Here is a 13245-nt window from a genome sequence, read left to right as displayed (position 1 = left end):
CGGGCCCAAGCCAGGCCAACCATGGAGTTCTGGGAAAACTGCGTAGTTGATAATCGTCTGGATAAACTACTGGATTAAATGCTCTACCAGAGAAAAATCACAGAATTAGGAACAGAAGCAGATCGTGGGTTGTGTTTCAACATATTTAATTAAAAACTGAAACATAAAACCCTAAAAGTGAAATGTAAGGGTGCTTTTATGACATTTGTAAAGGGAGTCCCAGAGTGGAGGGTGGAGTTGAGGAACAAGAAACTGTTTTTCAATAAGGAGTAGTTTTGGGATGAAGACATGTGTGCAGTCTTGGAAGGGAGAGAGAGAGAGCTAAAGGTGGATAAAAGACTTGATGGAGTGAGACAAAAACTGAAAGAGAGAGGTGTAGAGCAGGGGGGATGACTGACAGAGCCTGTGGTTTGGCCGTCCACCAGGGATCGTGGGAGCAGGAGGAGTGCCAATAATTACCTGGAGTAGGAAAGACAGGAGCGGGAGATAAAAGCGAGTGAGACACTCTTTCCGGCTGTTACCAGCTGATCCCGGAGGATTAGTGCAGTTCAGTTTTTTTGACACCACTCTTCTCATTTTCCTTTCATTCTGTTAAAGCACCAGCCAATGGAGTTCATGGGGGTCTGTTGTGTGTGGGTGGGGGGCTTAGTTTTTGTGTCCGCAATAAAACCAGGGATATCGTATGTCACTCCAGCTGGTGGCAGCGATTTACTAGTGTTCATCACCCAAGCCTGGCACAATCACCGCAATCAAAATGAGGTCTGACAAGGTTAATTGTGGAACAGAAGATTGAGTCCTTTAATCAGCCTTTCAAAGTTACTCGAACTCGCTGAAAGTTTTCAGCCCTGTTTTAGGTTCATGGAAATCCCTGGAGAAGGAGTGGGAAGGTGAACAGCTGCAGCGTAGTAATGACATTCAAATTTTTGTTTTATTACACACTTGCTCGATGTGACCTTTCGTAGCAGTAGATGAGATCTGTAGAAGGATCCAGCAGTGAGTTTGTTTATTTCATGTTGCTTTCTGTGTTCTTAAGCAAGGATGCAGAGAGACAGACAAGAGATAGCCCTGGGTGCTTTACTGTCCTGTTGTTTCCACCGGCAGCTCTGATAGGCTGTCCTTGAGCCAGCGAATACACGCTAATGTATGCCAGGTGTTCTGCTACCCTCAAAAGAATCATTTTCTTAATTGGTATACAAACAAAGTATATAAACATCCTCAAACTAAATAAATTAAATGACATGATAATGTTATTTTAATGAGGTTCATGTTTAAAACAAGGGCAAGTATCTGCCAAGGTTTTTCTTTTAAGCATAAACCTAATGAATTTTTTTTAATGATTTCTCTAAAAACAAGATTTAAAGGGATAGATCCCTTAAAAAAAAAAAAAAAAAAAAAAAAAAAACTTTAATGTCTAATGTTGTCTGAATTAATTATTTTTATTATATATTTTTTTTTTACCTGGGCAAAAGGAGTTAAAACATTCTTAACATCTTATTTCCTGTAGAAGAAAGTAGCAACAAGGGTGAGTAAATTATGCCTCTTTTTTTTTTGCCTATTCTTTTAAAATTTTATGTCATTTTGTCTTTCAAGTCAATGTTTCTTGTTTTTAGGGTGTTAAGATATTTTAACTTAAAAACAAGATATATATTTAGAAAATTTATTATTATAATTAATATATATATTTTATATTATTTTGTGTGTAGCGATACTGTTTACTATTACTTAAAGTTAGCGATGACAGCCTAAAATATCCAAAAAATATTCTTCACTGTATCAGTTTAATAAAATGAGATAAAAATTAGCTTTTTTTTTTTTGCTTAAAAAAAAAAAAAAACGTTATATGAATATTTATGATTCTATTTCTAGGTTACTAATCAAATTTTTGAGATTTTTGAAAATTCATCACAAATGTTGAACTCCTTTAAAGCTCAAGATACCCTTCGGAGCACTTGAAATCATGCTGGAGAACATGTCCATCGGGTTTTATACAAACTTTATGCAGATCGAGTCCTGCTTATATTAAAGCAAAAGGAGGACGAACCACATAGCAAGACCTTGATACATTCATGTTCATATTTCAATTGAACTGTTATTTGACAATATACAGTAAATTGTGATGGGAACTTTTTAAAATATTTTTTTGAAGAAACCCTTCTTCGTTCAGTGTTGCCTACTTTGCAGCATGTATAACTGAGCAGAAGGCAAAATAGAGGCAGGAACATCACAACAGCAACTAAATGACAGTTAGTGAAGCAGCACGAGTCAGGAAACCACCTGTGAGGAAGCTTGAATGAACACACAAGGAACTGATTATTTATCTGTTGGCATTTTGGGACAGCCACTAATTATCTCAACCAACACCATCACTGATTGCACTTCATTTCTCCAGCAGCACTTCTAAAGAGAAGCTCTTGTCTGTTTGCTTCTGAGACGAGAATGAAGACAGGGTCTAGACGACTGCTGCTCCTGCAGAGCTCCTGAGACCTGGGTTTTGCAGATGTACTTCTGGCGATCTGTAAAGTCCTGCCTTTGCACTGCAGGCTGAGGTTTTTTCAGACTGTGAAGGTCTGAACCAGAGACGACCCAGGCTGTGGACGGACCAGATGTTGCAGGAATGTGTCAGACAACCAGCATGCCAAAGATAATGCTGGAAGCCTATGCATGCTTGAAGTACGTCTCTGAGAGCCAATCTACGCCTACTTGGCAACGTTTCCCTTCGAAGTTCATTTTGCAAATTTACACATGCATTTGGCGGACGCTTTTATCCAAAGCAACTTACATTGCGTTCAAAGTACACATTTCTATCAGCTACTGCCTTCCCTAGGAAACAAACCCACAATGCTGTGGCGATACTAGCACCATGTTCTGCTGTATAAGCTACAAAAAGGGAAAAAAGAAAGAGTGCTGGGACGATAAATGTTCCCATAACACAATCAAAACCTATGGAAGACAATACTCTTGCTGATTATGTCATAACTGTTATGCACCACCACAATGGCCTGATAAGAATAATGGTCTTGTGAGATATGTAACTCCTGCAATCGCTCAATTAGTAAAGAGGTCCCCTATTGAATGCAGGGAACCTCAGCCCTCGTTTTCCAAATCAGACACATCCCAATCCACTCCGCACACCCCCTTCGCTCTGTGGCCCACATTCCGGCCAAAGATTCGGGACACACAGCGGTCCCTTCCTCCCCCTCTTGACTGCCTTCCATTTCCCTTTTGATTGTGATTGACAGATTCTTTATCCCATTGTACTGAGCTGTCGCCTCTGATGAAGACACACACACACACACACACACACACACACACATTGATGTGTAGGAACGCCCGCTCTCGCTCGCGCACCTTGGACTTGTTGCAGCAGATGGAAGGGTCTGCCATGTGAATGCATTCATGATGGGTACGTTTCCAGCCATTTAGAAACCGGGGACATGGTTGTGTATTGCCGGATGTAGTCTGGACGGACTCTGCTCAGTCCATCTGCAAGCTGCACCGTGCTGAGGTGGTGCGGCTGAGAGGGACAGCTGGTGGGGGAGGCGAAAGGGATGCTCGATGTTGTCTGAAGAGTTTGTCATGAACACAGTTCCTCAGGGATGGGAACCAGGTCACATTCTCTCACTCCGCACAAAGAAGTGTGTGTGTGAGAGGGCTGGGGGTGCCGAGGGAGGGTGGCAGATGGGGACTAGGCCATGACCTCTTTATATCCATCAACATATCATTGGCCGGGTGTGCGCTGTCCTATCTGCAATGCGTCGGAATGTACTGATGCGCTCATTTTGCCTCACTTGTTTTTGGTGTCTCTGTTCGCTGTCACAATCTTTATGTCTCCGCCATATTTTGCTCTAACCTTCTTTGTTTCTGGTTTGTGCTTTTCCCGTTCTTTATTTATTTGTCTTCCTTGCATAGTGACAAACAAAAAAACTACCCCTTGAACCCAGTACACACCGTTTTTGTCCAAAATCACATACTCTGTAAGTAGGGACGTCTTTTGAATGAGTACTTTGCAACCATTTAAAAAGTAGGTAATATATAGTATGAATGTTAGCCGGATGTAAAACTTTTGTTACTGTGTCATGTGACATAGTGTCAGATGCATCGCTTCACTGCTATTCACACATTTTTTCTCCTGTTGCCTCACGGGGCAGAAAAGCATCCATTGGATGTACATTTCAGAATCTCGCCAGAAGTTGCAGATCATCCAGGTACTTCGTTTTTATGAACACTGCCCTTTTCTTTTCTCGTTTCTTGTCTACTATATAGTAGGGAAGTATGCGAATTTGGATGCAACATATGGTGTTTCTCAGTTGAAAGGCTGCTTTCTGGAAAGACATCATATCTAGGCTGTCACAATCACCCACAATAGTCAGTTTGTATTCAGTCAATAAAAATATTTTCAATATAAAGTATTTACATAAAGTGTGGGGCGGAAACTTTTATGTGTAGCTATGCACACTTATTGTAAGTGTAATAATGCACACTTACTGTAAGTGTGACAGCATAGTGTTCATCAAGTGCATCATTCTAGTGTTCACCCTTGAGGAGGAGTCTATGAACCTTTGAAGGACTAGGAGGCACACAACCTCACTAGGATACAGCTTTCCAGTTGAGAAGCACCCATGGTAAGTAACAGCACAGATCTGTATACTACTGCTGCTAATGTACTCTGTCGCCCTCTGCTGGTTCAAATGAGAATGTCCAGCCTCTGCTAATGTTGAGTAATACACAAAAGTAAAGTTTCAATTGGTGTGCTGTAGTCAGTGTTTACGTTTTGAACAAAAAGCTGAGAACATGTTCATCAAAGACTACACCCCCCCACCCCCAAAAGCTTGAACGGCCCTCCGCCACTTCCTGGGTCATCATTTAATTTGGTAACATCAGGCAGTTTTGATTTATATGCTGTTTAATGCTTGATGATCATTGTATTTTACATACACATTTTTTTCAGCTCTTGCCATTCTTTTATACATTTCTTGCCGGACATAAAGATGTGCTTCATTGCCTCCTTGCAGTCATCACATAGTCCTGTTGCATGCTTTCCTATAACATGAAGAGATTAGCTTTAGATGTCCAATCCTCATTCTACTTATGGCTTGTTTCTCACTTTTACTTCCCTCCTTACTTTCTTTGCCTACTTTATTTTGGATCATGTACAGATGTCTCCAGCAACACTAAAGTGCTAGATGGGAACCCTGAATGAACTTGTTAAACCTCACTTAACATCTGGAGAAATATATTGCAGATCCTGTTGCATCTGTTTGTAAAACCAGTAAACCATCTCCACAAAACTTGTATGCTGTCTTTCTATACATACAGTACAAAGTTTTCTATAGTTTATAGTTTTCTCTCCTGCTAGCCACAAGTCTTGCCCCTTATGTATTAAACGTCTTGCATTTCATTGCAACTTTAGTATTATTAATATTATCACCCTACACATGAGATCTCTTGACTTGCTTGCATCCTAAGTTCATCATTTACCTCCTTCCCCTTTAAGCCCAAGTGATGTTCTGCCAGTTCAAGTTCCTCAGAGTACCTAAATATACTATATTTACAATACTTTAACTTCACAGTCCTCAGTCTTCCCAGGTTTTTGTTATATTTTGACTCAGTTCTCAAAAAAGATTTGGGCAACAGCAATGCGTCAGTCCTCTACACTAAGAGTTTCATACTTGTCTACTCCCAGACGAGTCTCTGCCAGCCATGTTTTGATCCAGATGTTCAGTACTCTTTCAGAAGATGTGTAAGAGTTAAACACACATTTACTTGTAAATCATTAATATAAATAAAGGCAGCTACGTGATTCTTTCTCAGTTGAATCAAGACCATCATAAGCATCATTGGAATGGTCTGTTATGGTGTAAGGTTTGATTTCATATACCAGTTTGTCTTTTTTGTAAATGTTAAATGCTTCAGAATTCACAATCATGGTAACAACTTAAACTCACTCGATTAGGTGAATAAAGGTGTTGGCATTATAATAAAAAATGTAGGTGTTGTTTGTTTGATTTATTTTTCCAAATTATCCATGTGTGTTTGTATTCTCCAGTTTGTTGCATTGAGTTGTGTCCTGGGGCCCGTTCTTCGTACGTCGCTAACTCAGTTAGCTGGATTTGATTGTTGATGATTCGGCGTGATCTTGGATTGTTTGGTTCCTCGAAGCTCATCCCAAAAACTTTCGGCTACCACTGATACTTTATTACAAGAGCATCCTACTGATCCAGGGACAATAGTTTAAAATAATAATCATTTAAAAATGAATTTAAAAGATAATATAATACTTTTGTATAGTCTTTAATACTATAGACACAACCAGTGTTACTCACTGAAAGTTAATGTTGTAACATAACAAATCTGTTCAAATATAAAATTAATTGCTAATTACTACATTGAAATAAAAATGTAATGCTTGTATTAGAAATTGCGAATCTATATAATTGTGAATGGGAATCATGTAAAAAAATTAAATAAAATAAAAAACAGAGCACATTTCTTTTATCTATTATAACATTTACCGTATTTTCCGGACTATAAGTCACACTTCTATTCATAGTTTGGATGGTCCTGCGACTTATAGTCAGGTGCGACTTATTTATCAAAATTCATTTGACATGAACCAAGAGAAATGAACCAATAGAAAACATTACCGTCTCCAGCCACGAGAGGGCGCTCTATGCTGCTCAGTGCTCCTGTAGTCCACACTTGATATATAGAGCGCCCTCTCGTGGCTGTAGACGGTAATGTTTTCTCTTGGTTCTTGGTTCTAAATAAATGTGACTTATAGTCCGGTGCGACTTATATATGTTTTTTTCCTCGTCATGATGTATTTTTGGACTGATAAGACTTATACTTAGGTGCGACTTATCGTACGAAAAATATGATATGAAGTTTTGTTCGCTTGGCTGTTTCTTTATAAAAGTCCAGAAATTTGTCCAGAAAGTTTTCCTTTAGGTAGGTGTGTTTTTTAATTATATGATGTCATTACGTTGCTGTCTTGCCGCCAGCCAATCACTGCATTGTTGATCGTGGTTTCAAGAATCGATACATAACCCCTTTTGAACCAACCTATGAATGCGCAATTATCTCAGATAACTCAATCCCGCTATACTAATCATCAACAACAGTTGCGTTCGAAGAACCGAATTAGCCAGATCCTGATTAGCGTGATGATACCATCTTGGATGTTACATTTCATCTTGGATTTAATAAGTGAGTAAGAAGAACGGGCCCCTGTTCTGCTGTAAACTGAGGGGATTGGGAGTGTGTGCATCTCACTGCTGCCCTCTTCAGTCAGGAGAAATGGTGCGTCTGCGCAGGCAGCTGCATGTCAGGCATTTGAGGATGCTCATGGTAATGTGCATAAGCGAGCCAAAGTTAAAGAGCAGGTTGTAGAAAGCGTTCACTGAGAGTCCCCCGGTCTCGTCTGCGTATTTCATGGCCACAATGGGTGTGTAGAGGCTGTTGGTCAGATTCCGGAATCGGGGCTGGCTGGATTCAATCACTTTCTTGGTGCACTGGATTGTGGGTAATTAAGAACAGAATAATAATAGCGACAGGTTTAGTGTATAAACGAAAATCAGTGGAGATTTAAAGGGCAGTGAAGACAAATTAGAGCTTGTAATTTGTAATGCAATGAATTTAGCGCATTCATATGTTTGCAGTCAAACAGTGACACATACTTTAGCAATGTCCTCAGGGGTTTGTCCCAATGCCTCAAAGATATCAATGGATGATTTTATGTACACATCCTTGAAGTATCTGACTGTGTCTGCATCTGCTCCAGGATAATCCATCTTGGCCACCTCTTGCATCATCTTTGTTTCAAACTCTGTATGCACTGGGCCTGGCTCAATCAGAGATAGTCTGGGAGAACAGAGGGAATGCTACATTAGCACTATAGCACTCTTTAATTCCAAGAAGATTCATTTTAAAAAGCCTTTTTACACCAAATCTGATGAGCACAACATGTTTATAAATAGATCAGTCAATTAATCTTGAGAATAAATCTCATAATAGGCATTTTAATGAGAATTAAGTCATAAGTTTAAAAATAAAGTCACCTTTTCTCTAACAATATTTGAAGGCATTTAGTGAAAATGTTTGTTTTTTCCATTTGAGAGATATTTCCAGTATTTCTTCTATAATTATAGCAAAACTATGGAGCCCCTTACACGACATGCAAGAAAAAAAAAAAAAAATAATGTACATGATTTACTAATTTGTTCCCTCGATGTACTAAAACGTGCACACGGTTACTGTTTTGTTCCCTCAGTTTGCTAATTCGTTCCCTTGATTTACTATATCGTGTTCACAATTGACTAATTCGCTTCACGATTTATAAATTATGCGCATGATTTAGCAAATCGAGGGAACGAATTAGTAAATTGTGCACACGATTTAGCCTATTTTCTCCATGCATGCCATGTGCAGGTGCAAGTTTCAGGAACTTTTATATTCTTCAATAATAACAATAGTTACTAACGTATAAAAAATAAGATTTTAGTACATATTGATTTTTTTAATTCATTTTTTTTAAATGGCACATGGCATTAAACCAGTGTTGTTAGTGTAACTAAATGACATGAGCATAATATACTTATACAATATCAAATAGTTATACAATATTTTGTAATTTACTGGACAAAAAAAACAACATATTTATCATCACAGATCATAGCAATTTGATATTTCATTGATATGTTCATTGTTATGGTTTTAAACCTTGTTTTTTCATGCTGGAAATTTGGGCTTGACATGCATAGGCCCCCCATCATACGACTCCGGATCACTTACTTCACATTAAACTTCAGCAGCTGCACAGCCATACTCTCACAGAAGCCCTCTATGGCGAACTTAGAGGCCGTGTAGACATCATTGAATATCACACCTGCGGATAATTTCAACAGAGACATATTCAGTGATAATGTCATTGTTCTGCTGCCCTCCCAAAGTGGCCCAAACCATGTGTGCACATATCTGGCTGTCATACTGCTCTTCAGCTACAGTAAGTGCATAACACTGAATGGCCCTATTGTCTCTCTGACTGTCAAGCATTCAGCTGTGTGACACAGAAGGCTTCAGTCAGCCCTCTACAGCGTGGTGTGTCCGTCCTACCCTGCAGGCCCATTACGCTACTCATGACGATAATGTGGCCGGATCGCCTCTTCTTCATGTCCGGCATGACCTCTTTTATCATGCGCACAGTTCCGAAGAAGTTGGTCTCAAACACTCTCTTCATCTCATCCATGCTGATGCTCTCCACAGGGCCCAGCAAACCCACGCCTGCATTATTAACTGGAAAATCAGAGAGGAAACATGGGTGGTTATGCTCTTGCCTGTTTCCTGAGGCACTAGGCTAGTATCGATTTTTGGTGACCACATATCATTCAGTTTATATCAGTCAGCACTCACTCTTTCTAGTTTCTAGAATCTCGTCTCTGTTCATTTGTATTAGTATTTTATCAAAAATATCAATTTATCAAATTAAATTTGATACATATACTTAATATATAAAATGATGTTACACTGTTACACTGACAGTTTGTAACCTCTGCTGATATGTGTTCATAGGCAGTGAGTAAATGATGAAATTTTCATTTTTTTGGTGAACTATCCCTTTAACTGTACCCACAGTCTCTGTATTTTATTGATTGTAATGAATGATAACAAATGATAATGAAACATAATCGATGGTAAAACATCCTTTGCTAAACTCTCGCAAGGTTTGCTTCATTGCTATTACAACCAGTGTTTTATTTTGATTTTTAAAGAAGCCCATTTTTTTGAACAGCCCAAATAAAAAATTGGATTTCCCCTGCAGTGTGAACAAAGCCTATATGAGGTCAAAGGCATGCTGCACTCACTGAGAATGTCGATGTGGCGGTCCTTTACACTGTCAATACATTGCCAGACTGAGTCATCACTGCACACATCCAAAGACAGCAGTGTCAAGGTCTTTCCGTATGTGTCACCCGCCGCTTCCACCAGCCGGTCCTTCTTTCTCAGGTCTCTCATAGTGGCAATAACTTCAAGACAAGTGACAGAGAATCATTTGTCATCAACAAAATTAGAGTAAAAACATAAAAATTATTTTTTATTTAGAGCTAAATAATGGATCTATTGTCATTTTAGAGCTGCTTTACAGCATAATTAGAATTTGTCTCAGATTTGTATCACCGATTCTGTTTGTTACCCTGAAGTTTCTATAAAAATCCTGTATCATTTAAAGTTCAATTTAAATAAAGGTGAATTGAGTTGACTCTTAGATGCTTTGTCCTCAAATCACTGCAGGAGATTGCAGTTTGATTTAATTTGTTCCCTTTTGTCTTTTTTTAGCGCTGACATATATGCTGACCTAAACAAAGCACTCCGTCTAATCGGAGGTAAGTGTTGCTTATGTAAACTATGGCTGAAAGACAAACGGAAGAGATTAACATTTTGATGCACTTTGAACACACTGACCTTAATCAAGCGCCCATCTCAGATTTACTAATAAGCTTGCTGAACATCATTCATCTTTAATTCTGTAGTATTTATGATTTATACTGTATACCTCTCACTTGTCATGTAACTGCTTCCTTAGCATAAATCGCTTTGGTGTGTTACTCATTTGTAAGTCACTTTAGATAATAGTTTCTATTCTAAAAGTTCCTACTAAATAAATGAAGACATCATTCCACTTGAACTTCAACATTTACATCATAGGCTTAGGCATTACTTCTTTGAAGCTGTCAGGCGTTATTTTAACAGCGTCTGTCAGAGAATATTGATGTTTGATTTGCTGATTAAATCATCTCTGATTTTACAGATAAGGCTGAGGAGCTTCCGTCTGTAGCGGATCAAAGTGTTAAAGCATCATTCATTCGCCTGTCAACAGACACCTTCCATGATCAGTCACAGCCTGGCTGCTGTTGACAAGTGCCAGTAAGCATGAGGAGACTGTCATGCATCTTTATGGTGATGATGGAAATGCAGCTGCTAGGAAATCTGCATTCCTGTCTTCCTGAATGCACTTGTATATATAAAGCTTAATCTGTACTTGATGAGAGAAGAAATTAATTCTTACGACACACAAAGCCTGTGTGGCCAAACTAGGCCACAACTTAAATGTGTTTGCGAGAACAACCGCCTCATTGTTAAAGCTGTTGTCTCAGAGTAAGTCTTGAGGCAGATTAAACATTCTTGAATGAGCCGCTCTGTCTTGTAATTCGATTTTTTGGCTTTCTTTGAAGTTGGCATATATCACTGCTCCTCATTATAACCAGAACCAACGAAATGTTTAATCTCAGAGGATTTCGTTTTTCTGAATAAAATCCACTGTTGCAATACTTTTCGAATTAGAACAAAGTTCAAATGGAATTAATTTAAAAGATGGAAAAGAATAAAAGAAATGTGTGGATGGAATAGTTCCTATTCTAATAGTGTTTCATTTTAACTTTCTTAAAAACATCCCTTTTTTGTAGTAAAACAAAAGGACTTTAACAGGGGGTCTGTAGTGCTACCTCTTAGTGTTAAAATGACAATATGATAACTATAACCAAGGCTAAAGAAGCTTGTTTTGTTGTTCTGTACACATTAAAACATTATTACACGGCTATGTGGAATACTTGATTCTGACTGGTCAAACGCGCCATCCAGCGGTATGTTATTCCCAGATAATAACCGCCAAATTGAATAACACACCGCTCATCCGGGTACTACGAGATGTCCTGAGCGGTATATGCTTAACGAGTCACTCCGCTATCATTGAACATCTGGCGCCATCTTGTGACTGAAAACACTTAACCACCGCGTGTTACAATGGAAGACTTTATTAATTTCAACATATACGGTAAAAACAAATCTTTTAAGCGGTGTAATAAGCGCTTCGCGTCAGGGTCCTGATCATCCTGTCGGGGTTTATTCTGAGATAACAACCGACTGGATGTACATTATCCCTTACTTAGCTAAAATTTAAATATAATGTAGAAGTACATCAATAAGTGTACAGTAATCATCATACCAACTTTATACATTTCAGACTTATATCTCAATCCACCTAGGGCCTGAAAAAGGTTGAAGACCCCTGGTGTAAACCAAACGCATTGTATTTGACTGACATTAATGAGTCCCTGGATGTAGCGGAGTAGGAGAAAACAAACGACCAATGGTTTTGCCCTGCTCAGAGTGCAAATGAAGTCTTCAGACGACCCTCGCTTTACAGCCCTCACTTGTACAGGTCTCAAACGTTGTCCCTCTCCCAACACTCATTCCAGTGTGTGAACTAAGGGCGCATTAGACACGGCACTAAACCAGGGCAGCGGTCTACAATTCACAGCCATAAAGGGAGCTTTGTACTGGAGAAGTCACTTGAAAGAGAACTGGCAGTCTCTTTATGATCTCCGCCTGGCGAGCGGCATCCTTGCGGAGCCATACCCTGGAAACTGCGCTTTCACATGACAACAAAGAGCCTTTGGGTTCAGCTAGAGAAAATTGAATGTAGAATCTCGCGATTCGGATGAGGAGACAAACGAATTCTCAAATATACAGCGTGTTATGTAATGAAAATATTACAAAATAAGACTTTTATGCTATCGATTAATACCCACTGTAAAAATGTGTTAACTTCTAGAATCAACAATTTCGAACGTTCTAAAATATTCTAACAAAAGCAGCACGTTCTAGAGACGTTTGAGCGCTGAAGGAAATAGAACGCAAATGAGCGCGTTTACCATGGTAACGCTTCTGTTCGTCACTGGCCAGCAGCACGGCGATCCGCAGTCCGATCCCGGAGGAGCAGCCGGTGATCAGCACCACTTTCTGCTCGCCTCCACTCGCCATGGCAGCTCCAGTCTCAGCTGCGAGCTGGAGCAGCGGACTTTAAAGAACTTAAAGCGGATCATGCAACTCGGCGCTCATGTGAGCGGGTTACGCGGTCACATGGCAGACAGAATCGCTTAGTTAAAGGAGGACATAAAAACGCATGTTTACTTGCGTGAGCATCAGCGTTTACTGTACGGCTTTGAAAAACAAACAGATTAACACAGTTAGATGCATTGCGAGCTGTGAGTGCAAAGGGGAGAGAGGTGTGTGTGTGTTTGGGGAGGGGGCGGGGGTCTAAGGCGAGAAGAAAATACAAATAAGTAAAACAACAAACATTTTAAATGAAACCATTTGAATTAAATTAATACTGATTGTCAATCCCAGTTTCACGCCTACTGGTCTGTTAGTTCAGTGTAATGAGTGATCATGATTTTAAAACGTTGCAGT

At 39.3% G+C, this 13245-nt stretch overlaps 1 protein-coding gene across 1 annotated transcript; it reads right to left on the bottom strand.

Moving 5' to 3' along the window:
- Positions 1–4885: 4885 nt before the first annotated feature.
- LOC127952944 (retinol dehydrogenase 8) lies at positions 4886–13024 on the bottom strand. The gene is made up of 6 exons (XM_052551877.1): positions 12708–13024; positions 9861–10022; positions 9112–9291; positions 8791–8884; positions 7677–7860; positions 4886–7511 (listed from the first exon to the last, which is right to left on the bottom strand). The coding sequence occupies exons 1-6, from the start codon at positions 12814–12816 to the stop codon at positions 7284–7286; spliced, it is 957 nt and encodes a 318-aa protein (XP_052407837.1). The 5' UTR covers positions 12817–13024; the 3' UTR covers positions 4886–7283.
- Between the last annotated feature and the right edge of the window lie 221 nt (positions 13025–13245).

Source organism: Carassius gibelio, chromosome A3 (genome assembly GCF_023724105.1).
Source record: "Carassius gibelio isolate Cgi1373 ecotype wild population from Czech Republic chromosome A3, carGib1.2-hapl.c, whole genome shotgun sequence".
NCBI classification, from domain to species: Eukaryota; Metazoa; Chordata; class Actinopteri; order Cypriniformes; family Cyprinidae; genus Carassius; species Carassius gibelio.
This window is presented reverse-complemented; position numbering and strand designations above follow the sequence as displayed.